The 18,922-nt window shown below is 41.4% G+C and overlaps 1 protein-coding gene and 1 pseudogene across 3 annotated transcripts in view; one reads left to right on the forward strand and one right to left on the reverse strand.

The window, feature by feature from the left end:
* Positions 1-708: 708 nt before the first annotated feature.
* LOC149865026 (microtubule nucleation factor SSNA1 pseudogene) lies at positions 709-2,947 on the reverse strand (annotated as a pseudogene).
* Positions 2,948-3,298: 351 nt separating this feature from the next.
* Positions 3,299-18,922, forward strand: part of WAC (WW domain containing adaptor with coiled-coil) — a 95,984-nt gene continuing 80,360 nt past the window's right edge. For all 3 annotated transcript variants that reach the window (XM_090047433.1, XM_090047432.1, XM_090047434.1), the window contains exons 1-3: positions 3,299-3,485; positions 3,602-3,638; positions 4,884-5,079. In XM_090047433.1, coding sequence (XP_089903559.1) covers positions 3,445-3,485; positions 3,602-3,638; positions 4,884-5,079 — 274 coding nt within the window. In that variant the 5' untranslated portion in view covers positions 3,299-3,444. The remainder of the gene's footprint in view (positions 3,486-3,601; positions 3,639-4,883; positions 5,080-18,922) is intronic.

The raw sequence follows: 18,922 nt of genomic DNA on the forward strand, positions 1-18,922 counted from the left end.
AGAAAACTGATTTATTACCAGTATGAAGTGGTGTGCGTACACATGTAGCTTCCAGACTGAAATGCAAGTTGCACTGATCTAAAAAAAAAAAATAAATTTAGATGAGAAATGTCATTAACAATCATGACACAGTGATTAGGTATTGATCAATGCCAGATGCGGTCAAAATATTTTGCAGAAATTTGTAATGATAGTTCCTTAGAGCGGGGTGTCAAATATGCAGTTTGCGAGCTGGGTCTGGGATTGGGAATCTGGCCTGCCTGGCTCCTAGAGGCTTGACATTTATGGTCACGCTCATTGCTGAAATGTGTGGCATGGAGCCCCACTGGAGATGTGTGTTCACAGGGGTGGAGTGGGGTGTGGGTGTAGCCCCATGGCTCCCTGATACTGCTCATCCTATTACATTTAGATTCAGCCTGGGGAGCCAGATGAGCTTGACATCCCTGTATTAAAGTAAAAATAAGCAAACAGGGAAGCAGGGATTTTACCCTGATTAATACTGGGGTACTAGAATAGCAGCAGCATTCCTGATAATCTAATTTTAATCACTCCTGTATTACTCAAGTGAGACTGGTGGAAATGGAATATGTATGTAATGACAATCAGTTGAGTCACTGTAATCTCACCCACATTTTAAGCGTAGCATAGCACACACCAGAATAGAACTTTTACTTCATAAAACTGCAAAGACAAAATAGCCAGACACAGTTTGCACTGACATACATACCATTTACTTCTGTACCCAAGAGATTCATGGTTTCTGTTATGTGAGGATGCTACCGTTGCATTTCCTTAAATTTATGGAATCAGTATAAAACAAAGGCTTTACTGCTGCACAAAATCTTGGAACAAAGCAAAAGCTACAGTATGTGAACATATGGAGTACTATAAAGAAGTTTTAATACACACTAGAAATAGAAAATAGGATTAAAATTGAGATTCTGGCCATCGTCTCTAACCTGCTTCCCTATTTCAAAGCTAGGTTTAACCACATCCAAAAGAAAGTTTCAGAGCTCAAGAACCATCTCTAATCTAATTTTCCACTTCTGAAGTGTATTTAATACTTTGTTTCCACATTCTTCAGGTGTTCTTCACAACCCTACTGTGAATATATAACACACCAGAAGCACTACATAAAAAGGTATCCAAAAGAAAGTCTCCAGGCATTTCAATCTTTTGCCCTCAGCTGAAATGACCCCAGTAAGCCAAAACTTTGACAGTTTACGTAAAAAAATTTCATGGAAGTGTGTTACATAAAGAACAATACAATGATACAGAATTACAATAAGGGCAGAAACGCCTATGAATTTGTGCAAGGTGCAGCTATGATTTCTAAAGATTTAGAAATCTATTGCCAGCCAGATTACTAAACATACCTCCCTCTCCCTTTTCATACATTTACAGTGGCCAGGCACATTACAGGAACTTGATCAGCTAGAATTTTTAGGAAGTAAAAGATAGTCGCTGTTAAATTTAATCTATTTCAGTACGATTGTTCCTGGTCTCAGTTTATTTTTGGAAGAGCTTTTGGATGGGCCTGAGAGCCTGTAAACACAATAACAGAGGTTGTGTTATGTGCGCACTTTAGATAAACACGCGCCTTAAAAAAAGGAAGAAAAAAAATCTATTTAGATAAAAAAGCCGAAGAGATAGCTATTTAGACAATAAACAAAAACCAAACATTGTGCTATTAAGGAGTTATGAGAATTATTCTGCGCTTCACTTCTTTTTCTCCTTCCCCACCCATTTGTTTTACAACACCTCTTTTTCCAGGGCAATTAAGGAAAACTAGAGGGGATTCCCTGAAGAAGCCAGAATTCCTGGCTACAGGAGTGAAGAGAGACAAAAATGCCCTCTCCTCTCAGATTTGGAAGCACTACTTATGAAATCCTGTGTGCTTTCCATGGACTTTCTATGGTAAACTAAAAAGAAAGCCTTTTTTTCAAAATTATTATTATGTTCTCTGAAAACAAACATGGAAAGACATTTGTACCAAAATTTGACCTTCTTTTCCCACAGATCTATTTGCAAAACCTGTGTATACATCTTCATGTGTGTTGGTTATTAAATAGTTAGGAATATTTAGTAGCAAAATAGTGATTTTATTTTATGTGCGTTACACACTGCTTTAGGACATTAAATTAAAGGTCAAACAGACAAAAGACCTCAGCCAAGCCCTTCCCCACCTCTGCTACCCCGAGGGTCTGTGGCTAATCTCATTCCTCACCCAAGAGGGAATTTAGCTCAGCTGGAGGCTGCACATTGGCCCGTTTTAGGTGACATTGCTTTCCAGCACTGCCGTTTTACTCAAGCCCCCTGCCTCCTGCTTCAGGACACTCAGCAGTGCTCGAAAGCTGTCCAAGATCTTCACATAAGCAGCGTCGGTTTCAGCAAGGATTTTGTCCAGGTCGTCGCGGGCCTCGGCCTTGCGGGCGAGGCTGTCAGACAGGCGCTCCAGCCGCTCGCCCAGCGCCCGCACGTCCCGCCGCAGCCGCTCCCGCTCCTCCTCGTCCCGCCGAATCTGGCCGGCCAGCTCGTCCCGCCGCAGGCGCAGGTCCTCCAAGCACCGCACCACCTCGTTGTTGCAGCCCTGCAGGGCAGCTGCCTGCTGCGCCATGCTCCCGGCCCGCTCCAGAGGAGAGAGGAGAGACAAGAGGAAAGAGAGGCAGCGGCTGGCCTCCCCAGGGACATTTTAGCCGCCCGCCGCCACCGCCTCCAACTCCCTGCCGCGGGAGGCAGCGACACAAAATGGCTCCCGCCCCAGCCCCGCCATGCCCCCGGGACAGCGGCCCGCACTCACTGGCTCGGCCAGCAGCGGAGCTGGACGCGTCGTCAGGTCCGGGCCCCCGCCCGGCAATAACCTCAACAGCACCGCGCACTCCGGGGTGGGGGGCACGGAAATAGCCGAGGCTTCCCGAAGGCAGCTCCGGAAACAGCCGAAGTGTCCCGAAAGCTGGAGCCGCCTCTAGGACCGGGGCAGGGACGGAAAGAGCCGATGCAGCCCGAGCCGGGGCCGATGTTTGCCGAAGGCAGAGTGGGCCGAGAGCAAAGGGGAGCGCGGGGCCGGGGGGCGGAGCGCGGCGGAAAGAGCCGGAAAGAACCGAGGCGGGCCGAGCACGGCGGCGCCCGAGTTGCCCGGATGTAGTTGGAGGAGCGGCGGCGGCGGGCGCAGCGGGGGGAGGCGGCAGCGGCGCGTCCGTGCTCGCCAGTGTCTCCGTGCGCGCGGCGCCCGGCTCGTCCCCCGTCCCGCGCAGCGGCGATGGGCCCGTGAGCGCCGCTCGCAGCCGAGCCCGAGCCCCCGCCCCCGCCCCGGCCCCGGCCCGGCCCGGCCCCGGCCGCTGGCGAGGCGGAGCGCTGCCTCCCCCTCCCCCCTCGGCGCCCGTGGCTCGGCCGCGGCCGCCCCCCCCGGCCGCCCTCACCCGCACGCACACGGGCCGGGCATTGATGGTAATGTATGCGAGGAAACAGCAGAGACTCAGTGATGGGTAAATGGCTCCGTCCCCAGCCCGCGCCCCCCGCCCCTCCGCCATGTTTGCGCCCCTCCCCCGGCCGGTAACGGCCCCGCTAACGCCTCTCTCTCTCTCTCCCCCTCTCTCCGCAGCTGTCACGACCGCAGGGGGGACTCGCAGCCCTACCAGGTACCGCAGCGCCGGCCGCCGGGCTCCGCAGGCCGCGGGCGCAGGGGGGGGGCGCTACTCTAGCGCAGGCTTCGGCCGTCGCCGCAGGCCGCGCTGCACGGGCCGCCTCGGCCCTGCCCGCCCGGCCGCCCCGGGCCCGCCGCGCCCCGGGGGAGGGGGGCTGCGGTGGAGAAGGGGAGGCCCGGCGGGGCCTGGTGAGGGGCAGGGGAGGGTGCGGCCTAGCAGGGCCCGGGCGGCCTTGGGCCTCGGAGCCGGGCGGGGCGGGGCCGGGCCGGGCGGGAGAGCCGCTGGGGTCTCTTGGAGCCCAAACAAATGGGAGAGTGGCTTCCCTGCCAGCAACGGAGCAGCTTGAAAGCTGGGGCACTTTGCTTCATACCAGGGAAGGAGCACCCTCCTCTTCTCCCATTCCCCTGGGTAGGGAGACAGCCCCATGGTGCCTGTACTGTGGGGCTCCTCCAAGGGTGCTGGGTGCTTACAGCTCTGGGCATTTGATTAGCTGGGAAATGAAATCTGACAGTTGAAGGCAGCTGGAAGGGGCAGTTCCCATGCACACAAACACTCCCTAGGCAGCTAAATGCCTTGCCAAAGCAGGGTGGAAGAGGGACTGGACAGGGGCACTTCCAGCAGGTCAATATTTCCAAGTGGGTGCCTTCCAGCAAAAGCACTGTCTGTCCCTCCACTGCGCTTCCCCCTGTTAAGTTTGTTTTACAGCTTCAGGAGATTCTTACCCTTAAAAGTTCATTGGGGAAGCGCAAGGTGCTGGATTAGGGTAAAAGCTTTCAAATGAAGCTTGCAGTGCATGTGTGCACTGGTTTGTGCAGAAGTTACATATGGTAAATAATATATATTGCATTACTTGATACTGAAGTAGGCAAAGAAAGCAGCTGGGTGTTTGCTAAATGTATCTGGGTCACAAAATGAAGAAGTTTGAGGAATGGCTACTTTGCTTTTAGAGGATATTAAAAACAATGTTCACATATGATATCAAAATGGGCAGAGGTGTCAGAGGACCTAAATCCGGCTCTCATAACTTTATTACTTTGTAAGTTACAACTAGAAAGCCAAAGGCTAAGTGTCCTGCTGAAATTGGTTTTCAGCAGGAGCTCTAATCACATTTATAATCTTGAGTCATACTAGATTGAAATTAAACATGTTCTGTATTTAAAATGCATGTTTTCGTGGGAAGTGGTAGCAACTACTATAAAAATGAAACCCAGTTTTAAAGCGCATTCTCATCTCTTGCAGACTCTTAAATATTCATCAAAGAGTCACCCCAGTGGTGGTGATCACCGTCATGACAAGATGCGAGACACCACAGATCCTTCACCACCAAACAAAATGTTGCGGCGATCTGATAGCCCTGAAAACAAATATGGTGACAACACAGGGCACAGTAAAGCAAAAAGTGTGCATGCTCACAGAGTTAGAGAGAGGGATGGTGGTGAGTTGCTTTTAATTGACTTATTTAAGCAGCATAAATCTGATGTATACTAGGTAACAACAGCTACTACTGGGCAAACAGAACTTCACCTTGAATGACATGTCTAGACATGGTGGTCAACTGATTGATCCCCCAGCGATTAGTTTCACTGAACATAATTGTGAAGTATTTTGTGCCTCCAACAAGTAGTACATTTTGAGAAGGCCACAGGAGAAGAAATATATGCAATTTTAGGTTGGGGATTCAAATTAATTTCTGTGATTCAAATTAATTTCTAAAGTAACTTATAATATTAGCATGTGATAACATTCCATTTTAGGTTTCTTCATCATAGAGATTTGTACTTGTTGCTTCAAAGGTTGAAAACTATGATTCTTCTGTGGCTTGTTAAATAACACTAGTCTGCCTGCTTATTATGATGATTAATTGTTCAGTTAAGCGCTTAACAGGCTGAACAAAATAGATAATTTAAAATGCAGAGAAGCTTCAGAACTTTTAGCTGCTGTAAGGAAGACTAGTGAGTAGGGGATAGTATACAAAGGTATTCCTGATTTGATTCCTGCTTTGGGGGGAACTCATAAAATTTTCCTACTTTAATTCTCTAAATATTTTAATAGACTTCTATTTAATCTCCTGCCTTCCATTTTTGCTACCTCCAGTATCTTGCTTTACTTTTCTAATGAGCAAAATTGTAAACATTTTACTGTTTACTTTTGTGGGGGCAAGGGAGGGAGTTTACCTCAGACACCAGTTAAACTTAAGCCAGTTAGGTTTTCAGTGCTGCTTTTCATTCTTTATTGAGTTACCCTGAAAAGTCTTCAGGAAGAGGAGCCAAAGAGATCTCTAAAACAACATGTCATCCCTGCTGTAGGTAAAGTTGACAAGTGATGTAAGGATACTTATTTTATTACTTTTGGTTGTGAATGCTTGTTACAATAGCTAGTTAACATTAAGGTGAAATGCCAGGTATCTTTTAAGATATCTTGAAGGGAACTCCTGGTCTCCACTGCAAGCATACTTGTAGTATATGAGTACATATATGTTCCATATTTATTTTCTTTGCTTGAATCTACAAATGGAACTGTTTATGGTATTGATATGCATGCATAAGAAACTGCTAGTTTGTAAGAAAATTTTTGCAGGATAACTTAAAAATATTGATTCTTTATTGTTTTTCTAAATGTGAGATTACATTTAGATAATTCCAAATTCAGGCGTGTGCCATTCTGTAGGGTGCTATTCAGGAAACTGGGTTTAATTCCTGGTTTTACTTATTTGCTCCCTTAGGTCCTGACCCTGCAAGCTCTTATACTTTGTTTAACTTCTCTACCACATAGTTTCTATTCCAGTGGGACTACCAACGGTTAAGTACCTGTGAAAATGCATGAGAGATGAAGGCCCATGGGGAAGCAACAGTGTTTCTGACTGTTGACACGCTCATACTGTAGAAGGGAAAGTGAAGTTCTTGCTTAGTCCACCTGTACTGAATGGTTAGTGATACAGGCCCCAAGCATACAAATGTGAAGCAGCTGAAAGAGGAGATAAAATGGAAATGCTGGAATCTGAATGGGATAGAAGACTGCTACTCATTTTGTTCCTTATCCCCTAAGCCATTTATGGAGTGGAGGATTTAGTGCAGTATATTTTCAATATATAGCATGGTGTGGCAAGTTATTCTAAGTGGTTAGATCAGCAAACATGAGCATTCCAAAATATGGCAATTTTGTAAAATGACACAACAAAAATAAGCAAGGTGATTTATGTTTTTAGTTTTAGAGTTTTGATTCGGTTCAGAAAATTTTTCAGTCAATGAGCATGACTAAAATTGTGTAAACTTGTTATATCATAAGTGTAGTAAACCATAGTGGCGCCGCTCTATGCAGTATAACATCAAAATAAACTTGTGCTTCGTGATCATGTGCGGATTTTAGCTGCATACATTCTTACTTTTTGCCACCATTATAGATTATTGCATCCTCTTAGTCAGTAAATATGTCAATTAATACATATTGGTGTTAATGTCAAGTCACATGAAATGCTGGTATCGGTATGGTTATGCTTGTGATACTTGGTAAATGCAGCAGATTTGAGTCTAACACGAGTCTGGTTGCCTTAATTTTTTATTTATATGAATATAAATATATATTCAGTGGGACTACTTACAGTAGTAAAGTTAACTACATGTGAAAATATATTAGGAGATAAGTGCCTTGTGGGTGGGAAAGAACACATGTATAGTTCTATGTCATTAATTCTGCTAGTACAAATGTAAAGTTACTTTTGTACTTTCCATATACTTCCTATTCCTGGGTTAAATTTTACCCAGAACACATTTGCTTAAATGCATAGATCCTCTCAAATTAAAAAACATCTTTTGAAGAAGATTATTAAATAAGTGCTTTAAAAAACCCTGAAGGCTATTATATGAGATAATGGGAAAAAGAAATTTATAGTACTAGTTGTTATGTGTTTATGTATTCTTCTTAGTTTGGGCATTGATTGGAACTACTTTGGGGGATAATTACATGCAAATGCATTCTTTGAATTTAAAAAAAATCATGGAAAATATCTCCATTGGTCTTTCTGTGGAAACGTGCAGTCTTTAAATTAATTTAAAGTATATACTGACCTGATCATAAGCGATGTAGGTCCTGATGTTTGGGATTTACTCATTCATTTGGTCTAGTATTTTATGGTAAAGAAATATTCACCAAACTTTATTTAGAACTTGTTCACTCACAGTCTGTTTGTGTTGCTGCAATACTTTTGGTTTACAATCTCGCTATAGTTAAAAAGCATGTAATCTTCAACTGTGGATGTAGGTATACCAGTACAAAGGTGACTTTAATACCAATAAAGTAATAGCCTGTCCTAATTCAATATTTGTCCTGCCATAGCTGCATTCACAGTAGAAGGTTGCAGCACTTTTTTAACTATAGTAGTTAATTGAAGTAAGTATAATGATACAAATGGACAGTGTGGATAAGCTATATGTATAAAGCAAGTATATGTTTATATTAGGTTGAACATTCAATTTCTTTGACCACCATGGAATAAACTTTTGACACTTTCTCTTCTAATCTCTGAAATGTCTACACAAAATAGCGGGCTTTAGTCATACAGCATAAAAAGATTTAGGTCATTCCTGTTGGTAGTGGAAGTCATATGGGTGGATGTACAAACAAAAGTTTGAATGTTTGGGGTGTTGCAAAATAAAAACAAGGATTCAGAGTTAAAAGAGAGAAATTACCAGATTTTATTCATAGCTCCATACACAGAAATAATATCCCTCTCTGAGCCTTGAAGCACTGTTTGTTACCTAAGTCTTTCAAAACCTACCATGCTGTCTTTAAATGTAACTATTATTTGTTAACTAGTATTATGCAGTGAGATGTAGAATATTTATAAAGAGAAGTTAGAGGGATTACAGATCACTGCAAGAAAACTTTGTGAAATAGGGGGTGAACAGTGAGTAGCTGAAGCTAGCGTTGCTAGTGAAGAGAAAAACATGAGAGGCCTGGTAGGTGAGGAAAAGAAACAATTTTGACTTTGAGGAAATCGCTGGAGGATTTCAGAGTAAGGATGTCTGGGAGTGGTTGAGCTGAGGGGCAAAGATGAAGATCCTGGTACTGGTTTTTCTTTTCCACCAGGACTGGAGAAGGTGGTATAGGTTTTAAGAAGCCAAACAGGAGGAAGTAATGAAGCTAAATGAGAATTTTAGCTGTGGAGATGGAATGAAAATATTTGTTTTTAAATAATGGGGAAGGGTGTTGCAAGATTTTAATGCAACCTGTAGGTGAAGGAAGAAATTGTAAGAAATCGCTTCCTTGTTAGTCTGAGTGGCAGAGGTTGGTGGTATTTTCAACAGTAATAAGAAATACAGAAGCAGAATTCTGGAGGGTGGAGAGGAGTTGAGTTTAGGCCATATACTCAAAGCCTAGTTTAAAACACATTAATTGATACAGAATAATTTCCAGCATTTTTGTATGCCAAGTTTTAGGACGATCTTTAAAAAATCAGTTTTCTGTCATGACCTAAAAAGGTGCATAAAGGGAATAAAAAGAACTATTAGTGTATATAGTGTGACCTTTTCACTAAACCATGTGCTCTGTATACAGTTCATCCTCAACCAATTTAACTGAACTGGAATGAAAATAGTGTAGTGACTTTTGAAGCTAATAATTTGAAGGCAAAGGACACTGCTAATCAAAAGTGAAAAAAAATCAAATCTATCCCAACTAAAACCCTATTAAATAGAGTCCATTGTACGTATGGAAGAATTCTAAGGCCGAACATCTCATGACTCATCAGTGATGGACCGGAATATTTTTTGCCAGGAGTTTCTAGTGAGTATTATGGAGCTGTAGTAAACCGTTGTTATCACACAGTGCTGGTTTTCCTTGTTTCTGTCCATTCCAACAGGAGTCCAGCATCTTCATTGGAAAAGAGGCCCTGGTTGTCTGTTGAAACAGCATGAAATAAAAAGGTATTATACTTGTCTCTTCATGGGACAAGAAGAGGAAATGGACCTTTGGTGAAGTTGGAGTGGTTATCTACTAGCACTGAAAAAGGGACAGAGGAGTGGAGTAAGTGGTAGACAGTAATAGGTGGCTTTGTGAAGTGCAGGGGAGATGAAGCCAAGGTGCAGGTGGAAGAATAGAAACCTGACAGGAAGAAATCAAGTAGATAGAGGGCTGAGAACACAGGCTGTATACATGCATCCTGGTAATTTGGGAAAACTCTCCCTAGCTTGTTCTCCTGGTGGAAAAACTTACCCAGAGACCAAATGTACAGACATTTGCTGTCTTGGGAATGTTTGGAACCTGTTTTATTCCTAGATTTATTTTTCTCCTGGAGTGGTCATTTTACTCTGGGAGAGAAACCCCAAATATCTGTACATTTGTGGTTTCTTCTGGGAGATCAACTACTCTGAGGAGAAATTGAATGCATTTAGAAAGCCACAGAAAACAGTAGACAGTGATCATATGTTTAAAATATTAAGGGCAATTAATACTGAAATCCACCCCCGCCCCTTTACCACAACCACCACCACCAGAAGCCGTTTCCTCATGATATTCAGAAATCAGGGATGGAGAACAAAGAGTATAATCACAAATCAGAGTATTGGTGGTCTGTTTAGTCTTTGAAAGTTGTTGTTTTTCTCAGCATCCAAATGGTAAAAAGCAGTAATTTCTGACTCCAGCAGCTCTAAAGATACCTGTTTCCCCAAATATTTTGGAAGATAGTTTCACAGAGTTTTTTCAGTGAATACAGTTGTATACAGGGTGTGAATTTACACAGTCATTTATTCTGGACCAGTAGGTGGAGAAATTTTGTTTCTTTGCTTTTCAGGTCTTGAAGGGAAACATTCATTTCCTCATCAGATTTATTTTCCAGTACTAAGGGACACCCTTAGCTTGGCAGACAGGAGGAAGGAGACGTAACAGATTAACGTTACAGTTAATACTGATGATTTTGCATAGAGGAAATTTCTTTTACCTTATTTTGTACTTTTGATGGTGCCTCCTGTTGTCAGTTATACTGGAGATCTCCATTATTATTCATTTTTCCCTTCTCTGGGAGTCTTTAATAGGAGAAAAAACAGAAAAGTATTATAAAATAAAGGATAAAATTCATAACATTGTTATGCCTTTTTTATGCTTATTAATTTTCAGGTTAGCTTTTGTCTTTTGAACAGCAGTTACAAAGTTTTGATTTAAAAAAAGCAAGGGCTTGAGTAGGCTGCAGTTCTTTTAGGGCTGTACTTTTTCAATTTTTTTTTTATAATGTCATAACTAAATACAATCATTTTATGTGCTGAAATTTCTTATAGATTTTTCTTTAAGTTCAGTAAGCTTAGATGTTCTTTAGAATGTCAGTTTAATGTATTATTTAGGTAATACTAGTGATTAGACATAGTGAGTGTGTGTGAGTGTTTTTACACTTTGAAAAAGAGAAGTAATTGACAGGTTCTTTTTTTAATTCTGTAGAAATTTGTACTTTCTTAGGATAAGTTCCATTCTTGTGTTTGCGAAGTGGAGAAGCTTAGATCTGTGAGCTGTTGCCTGAAATTTTAGCCTTGAACCTTGAACTTGTTTTTGTAGGTGCTGTGAGAATCAAAGACAGGTAGTTGGTTTCCAAGTAGCTCTTTACCGCTAGACCTGTAACTTCAGGAATAAATTACAGATTATGCTTTTTTGTCTACTAATCTTCTGTTCTGCCTGTAAGCCCCTGAGCTAAAGTGACTTTGTGTCTCCAGATGGAAAACTGTTTCAGAGCATTCTCAGCTGTTTTCAAGAAATAAAAATGTCATAGTTCCAATTTCTACCTGGGCGCTTGCCTTTTTTTGTTTCTTGTATATGCTCTATAGGTTACATATATCCTGTATATGATATGTATTCTTATACATGCTCTCTTGTGTTCTGTCCACTTTAATCATTTACATTTTTGAACTTTAATGATGAATAATTTTTTTAGTTACCCCTGTCAAAACTGTGGGAAGCCAGGAAAAAGGATCTTATCTGTCTGTCTTAGCTTTATTCTTGGCTTAGGGTACTGTCATCAGACTTCATTACAGCGTGATGTTGACCTTTAAGGGCTATGCTTTGGTTCCTTCCGTATGCTGTAGTTTCACTATTGCATAGAGTAAGCTAACATGCCCAGTACACTTCCTTGTTCTTTCTATTTCTTTAACTCAAACCTTTTTAGATGAATATTACAAGACACTGCTGGAGGAAAAATTCCAGTGTAGTATATTGCTGTAGACATGTTCCTGGTTTTTCCCTACACTTCTATTAAAATAAGAGCATTTCTGAAGGGAAAAGTTTTTGATTCTGCGTGTCATTGCTCAATAGGCTGACGCTTTGAAACTTATACTGAGCTAGTAATAGAAATCTGTTGTTTACAGACTTGCTCTATCTACACCTTATACTTAAATAAACAGATGCGTGTTAAAGAGCCAACTGTGTTTTATTTTTCAGCACGCAGGATTTTCTTTTATAGTGTCCTTCCGAGAGAGAATTGCAATATTTGAGCATTGGTGCTCAAGCTGTAGCAGGGTAATTCTGGTTCTTGATAAAGGATCTTCCTCTAGGAAAAAACAGAAATATGTTCTTGTTGTAGTGAGATTATTTCAAGCTGTTTTTCTTTAAACAAAACCCAAAACAAGTGTGTATAGAGGTTAATGAGAGAGAGTCTTCCAAGACAGAAACTTTCCTACTTAAAAAAAAAAAAACCTAACTTCAGTATTCAAATCACGATTGTGATTTGTAAGGTAGATTTTGCTGCTTTTTAACTTTTTTATTTCTGGTGAAAGCAAGTTAGGTGATCTTTTTTTGGAGGATTTAAACTTCATAATTTTTGTTTCCCATTTAATTGAAGAAATTTGTAAAATTAATACCAACTTTGAAAGATGTACTATGAATTATGCAAGAGTTGGACATTTCTTAAAAATGTTTGGGTTTTACCAAGACGTCCACTTATGGGAGAAGTGATCTGTGAAATGTTTGAGAAGTATAAAAAAAAAAGGTGTAGTTTTAACCTGAAGTGTATACATGTTTGTTCTGGTTACAAATCCCAGTACAGCTTTTTCCTGTCCGAAGAGGTCTATTTCTGAGTGAGGACACAAAATTGTGTCCAAGAACCTCGGTATGCACCAACTTTAGCCTGCTGTTCTGCCTGTTCACTTCTGCAGAACCTTAGAATACCTTTTCTGCTTAATAGCAAAGTATATGAAGCAGCGTTAGTGAGCATCTGCATTATCAGTCCCTTCATGGTAGTATCGGTGTGGTCGTGGTGATTGGCAGAACAGCAACTATAAATAAACTCTTGCTGTCTTAAGAAAATTTAACTAAAGGAATTTAACAAGGACTTTATTTATTTGCTGCGTACTGAGGGAGCAAGATTCAAGATTTTTAAAGTCCATTTTTGCTGCATGTTTATTGTAATATGCATGGGATGTGCTATAGCAGGGGTTTTCAACCTTTTTTAATAAGTGTACCCCTGGCAGCTGGATGTCGGGTGGTGGATGGCAGCAGCGACTGCCATGTGCAGGCTCCTCCCTTTTCCCTGATGTGTCTGACCAGCTGGATCATGCCTGTGTGGCTGGCAGAGGGACGCCCCTGCCCTGGCCCTGCTTTTGGGAGGAGGCAGTGTGGGGTGGTGGGTTGCAGCAGTCTGTCCGTGCCTGCTCACATGTACCCCATAGAGCTTTCCTAAGTACCCTCAGAGGTATGCGTACCCCCAGTTGACAAACCCTGTGCAATAGCATCTCCATGCCACAATAGCCATAGTAATATTAAATAATTGTATTGCAGGACAGTTAGTTGCCATTCATGTTGAAGCTTTGAATTATATTTTATTCATATAAGGTGTAGTTGAAACTTCAGAATATTGGCAGGTTCTAAATGAGGCTGCAGAAGTGAGAATGCTGCATTGATTTTTGCTCTCTTCCTGTGAGTAACTGAAACAAGAACTTTTTTTGCTTGCTTTTGTGTGTCTTGAAATGGGAACCACAATCAATAGGACAAATGAAATGATAAGTTGCAAAATTTTACTGTAGCTAAGTACTTCCGATGCTATAACTTGATGCATCTTTGCTTAGTTAATCTTTATAGGCTTAGCTTTTTTCAGTAGAATTGCAGTAGAAAAGTATGTAGTTTTGCAGGTTGTCCTAAAGCACTAAAGAATGCTATTAGCTTAGAACTAGTAATTTACAAACTGCGTTTGGTGTTCATGGTTTATTTGTTAAAATAGTACTTTTCTGCTGTAAAAAAATAAAATAAAGCACTGGCTAAATGACATACAGAAGCCCTTCTATTTTACCATGATCCTGTATTCATAATGCAGTGCATTTTTAGCGCACTCTTATAAGAAACCAGAGAAACTGATTAGTTGTGTTTTAGCTAAATACTTTAAAGTTCCTCTGAAACTGAAGTTCACCTGTTCAGAGTTGTATTTACAGGTACAGGAAGCAATGCTAGAATAATTTTATTTAACTATCTTATTAGCTGACGAGATTTGTACCAGGTTTGAAATGCTGATCCATGAAATAACCTGTCTTGAAATTCATTTACCAGTAACAACTGAAAAGCTTCCTTTAATGAGTATATTGGAGGGTGTTAGCCCATCACTGTCAGTAGAAATTGCTTTATCTTCCTGAATTTGAAATCAGTTCCAGTTACTGTGTTGCTACATATAGCTTTTCTGTTAGTATCAGCAGAGTGAAATTCATTATGGGACCGTTTCAGTTTGATTCTTCAGAAAAGTTTGCACAACAATGAAATTGTAAAGAATCGTACATTAAAGGTATGAGAACCATGAGCTTTTTCATTGGAGTTAATAATGGGGGGGAACTACCCAAAAACTAGAGGCTGGTAGATGGACAGTCACAAAAATCCCAACTTTTTGCACTAGTGCATCAGATAGGAGTGAATTAGAGAACTTTGCTGCTGTGTACATCCTTGGTATCCAGGAGCTCTTGAGAGGGAAAGTACAAAGTGGGGGGTTTTTTGTTTTGTTTATGTTTTTTGTTCATCCCCTTTCCAATCATTTTAAGAAGTTAAAACTTCAAACTTCTCTTAAATTCTAATTGGAGACTGATATTGCCATAGAATTCCATGTTCTGTACCCAGGTAGCAACTCTGTAGCCCGCCTAGGTAGGGAGATGGGGCTGGGCTCCTCATCAAATTGTTGTTATCAGACTTGACTGCCCTTCCATCATTGTTTTTTTTTATCTGCCTCTGGCTAGTAGGGGTCTGGTAAACTTTACAAGCCTTCCTCTTGTGACTTAGGGCATGAAGGAACTTTAATTGTCTTCTAAATGTACTTCTGTGTACTTAAGAGCCACATCCACAAAATCCCGATTAAAATTGATACCTTCATGAGGTACTAAGTTCCTTTTAGGCAATCTGCATGACTTCAGGCTTGTTTCTTTTTAAAACATAAATTGTTTCAAAGCAGAAGCAAAGATGCTTGAATTATTAAGTCTCCAGCTGCCAGATTTTTGTAAATTGTGCACCAACCATTGTATTCACAAGGAATATCAGGTTTTTTTAGTGAAGCCAGAATGGTTTGGAGGAATAAATTCCTAGTAGAAAAAGAAAAGCAATGGTCTCCAGTAGAGGTGTGCCAATACATTGGTCTGATTTTGGATCTGCACCAATATCAAGAAAATTGGCTGCATTGGAAATTGGCCTGATATGGCTGATAAATGGCCCGTGCATGTGCACAGCTGCAGTGCAGCATGTAGGCAGTGAGGAGCACAGCCTGGCAGCATGGATGGAGAGCTCCATGCAGCTGGTAGGTCTGGTGGGGGGTGCAGATCAAGACCCCCATGGTGAGGGAGGGAATGGGGATAGGACAGGTGCTGCTCAGCTGGGGCAGGGCAGGTTGGGGGACAGAGCTGCAGCTCCTCCAGGGGGCCCTGGAAGTGCATTGAGGAGGAGGCATGTGCCCCCAGAGCTGTGCAGGATGAGCTGTACTTGGCACGGGCAGTGGTGGCTCTGGGAGGGGACTATGGGGCTGGGGGCTGCATCCACTCCAAAATTCACTGTAGCCCCTCCAACCTCCCCTCCCAGCACTGCCGCCTGTGCCAGCCTGCAGCTGCAACCAGCCCCAACCCATGCAGATCTGAGGGCACATGTCTTCCCAGGGTGTGCATAATATCAGGAGCTGCTCCCCCCCCCATGCCTCCTGGATGAACTGCGGCTCCATCCTGCACCCCGCCCCAGCTGGGCAACACCTGCCTTTGCCCCAGCCCCACTCCTTCCCTCACTGCGGGTGGCCTTGATCTGCCCTCTCATACTCCTTCCCCCCACACACACACACACCAGACTTAGCAGCTGCATACACCTCTTCATGCTTCTGGGCTATGTATTGGAAATTGGATTGGTATCATCTGATATGCCTCCTTAAAAATCAGCTATTGGTATCGGCCTCCAAAATCTCTATTGGTGTACCCCTAGTCTCCAGAAGATCTTACTTTTCCCCTCAGTCTTGACATTTAACTTTATGAATCATGTTAACTACTAACCTTTTTGTGGCCTAGCTCCCTCATTCAGTATTGGTGATTATAAAGCTTGCCTAGTGAGTCGAGCACTCAGTTTTTTGGTTAAAACATATTGTAAGTTATATCAAACACATTAATTAAATAGTGAAAAATGGATAAGTATCAAAGCATAATTATTAGAAAGAAATAATCATGAAGCAGGTATGTTTTTATGGTAAGTTCTACAGGGATTGGTTTCTGGCCTTGTGCAGTAACAGTTTGTAAGTGCTGAAAAATAAGAAATGACTGCAGTTACAGATGACTAAGACACGTGTAAATAATGAAAAAGATAGGTCACTGATACAAAGCAATCTCCCATTTGGTTAAGCTGACCACAAGCAAAGAATAGGTCTTTCAGTACAGATAAATGACAAGTCACATGTGGACGTGGAGATTTTTCCAGAGTCCTTCCAAGGACAGACTTACAAATCATGGTGGATAATCAGCTCCCTAATGCAGTGCTGTAGCTAGAAGGGCTAGCATGACCTCTGGACATGTAGACAAGAGTATATCAAGTAGTTGTTTAATACTGCTGTGTTTGGTCTTAGTATAACTTCTGGAATACTATAGACCAGCAGTCTGCAACCTTTTTGTGGCAGTGGGCTGGAATGACCTGGCTTGTGTCTGAGGTGGGCTGGTGCTAGGATCTTGCAGTGGTGCAAATCAAGTCCGCTGCCCAGAGCCTTTGGTTTCATGGGATGGAACTAATAGTGCTGTGGGCTATAGATTGCCAACCTCTACTGTAAGCTACTGACCACAGTTCCAGAAATATGCTAAGTTGGAGAGAGTTCCGAGAAGAGCCTACAGTATCATTTGAGGTTTGAAAATCATGGAACGGGGAGAGACTCAAGGAGATTTATCCTATTAATAGAAGGTTAAGGAGTGATTTGATTAGTCCACAAGTAGAAATCACATTAATGGAGGGTTCTTGAAGCTGCAGAGTGGTCGACAGAATTCCAATGACTGGAAATCAAAACTAGACAAATTTAGACTACAGATAAGATGCAACTGTGGAGATAACTAATGGGACAATTTACTAAGGGTTTTGGTGGATTCTTCATCAATGGTAAATTTTTAATGAAGATTGGATGATTTTTCCTAAATGGGGAAGTCCTTAGACCCAACTTATACAAAAGTTCAAAATAGAGGATGATTACAGTGGTCCTTTATAAAATTCATATGTAAACATTAACCTGTCTGTTTGAATTAAAATGGCCTTCTAAAACCTGAAGGGGATTAAAAGCTACAAGTTTAGCTGATTTATTTTTGCGATGTGCTCCTCCTATTTCTATATACAAATAAAGGAAATTGAAGATTTTGCATTCTATTCCAACCCTCTTTTGTAAAAGCCCAAGGCTAGTTAGCATTTGTCTAAAGTAGGGCTTTTCAGCTTGGTTGGGGCCAGGGTCTTCTGGACCCTGTGCTGTGCAGGATGTACACAGCAGCAGTAGGAGCAATGTGAGGAGCAGGAACTGGGCAGGAGCTTGCAGGCTGCCAGCAGAACAGCCCTCATCTAAAGTATATGTAGATGATCACAGTGGAATGATACTTCAGTATTATGTTAATTTTTGTTTTTCGTTTCTCAGTATCTCTCAGTGTCGTACATTAAAGGTATGAGAACCATGAGCTTTTTCATTGGAGTTAATAATGGGGGGAACTATGGCTTTATTTTTTTGTGGTAATGCTACTGCGAATCTAATAACAGCAAAATCCAGTGATTTCAATTTCTGGTAATTGTGCTAGCTGTATTGGGCAGTTTGGAATTGCTCAGATGTTTTCTGAAAGTGTATTCCCTCTGTAGGGACAGTTGTCCTAAAACCCTGTCCCCTTTGATATAGTTTAGAATTGAGGCAATTGGCCTCTAACACTTTTTTGAATGAGGTGTCTCATAAGAAAACCACAGATTTGATAGCTCTCTAGAACTAGTTTGTTTTGCCAACAAGCTTTATATATGACTTTTTATTCAGGGTGGGTTTTTTTTTAAGAGTGAATCTATTTCAGTAAAGGCTGTAAAGCAGTATGATCTATATAAATGCAGGGTTGTCTGCCGTGGGTCAGACTGTGTGATCAGATCTTAAAACTTTTGTGTGGAAAGCATGAGGTTAATTGGAAAAGGACTTTAGGTTTATCAAATTCTCCTAAAAGCTTTTCCAGTTTCCAAATACGTTCTCCTATCCTGTTCATTAACAACATAAAACCAACTTGATGATGTAAAATGTTAACTTGTATGTGCACTAATTTTCAATTAGTTACTGTACTGAACTATTCTCAAGGAATTAGACTACAGAAGTTTTTAGTCATTAGAGATAATTGCTGTGTATTGCATAACTGCTTTGAGCAGCCTGGTCTGATAAACATTTCAAGGTCTCTTACTAAACAAAGTTTTCCTTTCAGTGTTTAGCATTCTGTTTTTGTTTTTTTTACTGGAGCCCTTAAAATGTATAAATTTATCCTATAGTTTCTCATTAATTTTGGTGAAACTTTTTTCTGGCTCTTTGTGCTCAAATCAGCCCTACCATCTACCTGGAGTTTTTCTGTTTTCTCTCATCCTTCTCCATCCCTATGCAAACAAAACAGCTTTTCTAACTGAGAACAAAAAAGTCTTTTTAATGATCCCTAGTTATTTTGCATAATTATTAGGGGTCTTTTTATTTTGCTTGTCAAAACACTCTAGACACTTAAAATGGCAACTGAGCTTTATACTACAGCATCCATCTTGAGATTAAAACATGATAGTAAAATCATATGATTAAAAACATATGCTAAACATATGATAGCTAAATCATCCCAGATTTT

Source organism: Crocodylus siamensis, chromosome 5, assembly GCF_052110815.1.
Source record: "Crocodylus siamensis isolate JL-2025a chromosome 5, ASM5211081v1, whole genome shotgun sequence".
Classification (NCBI taxonomy): Eukaryota; Metazoa; Chordata; order Crocodylia; family Crocodylidae; genus Crocodylus; species Crocodylus siamensis.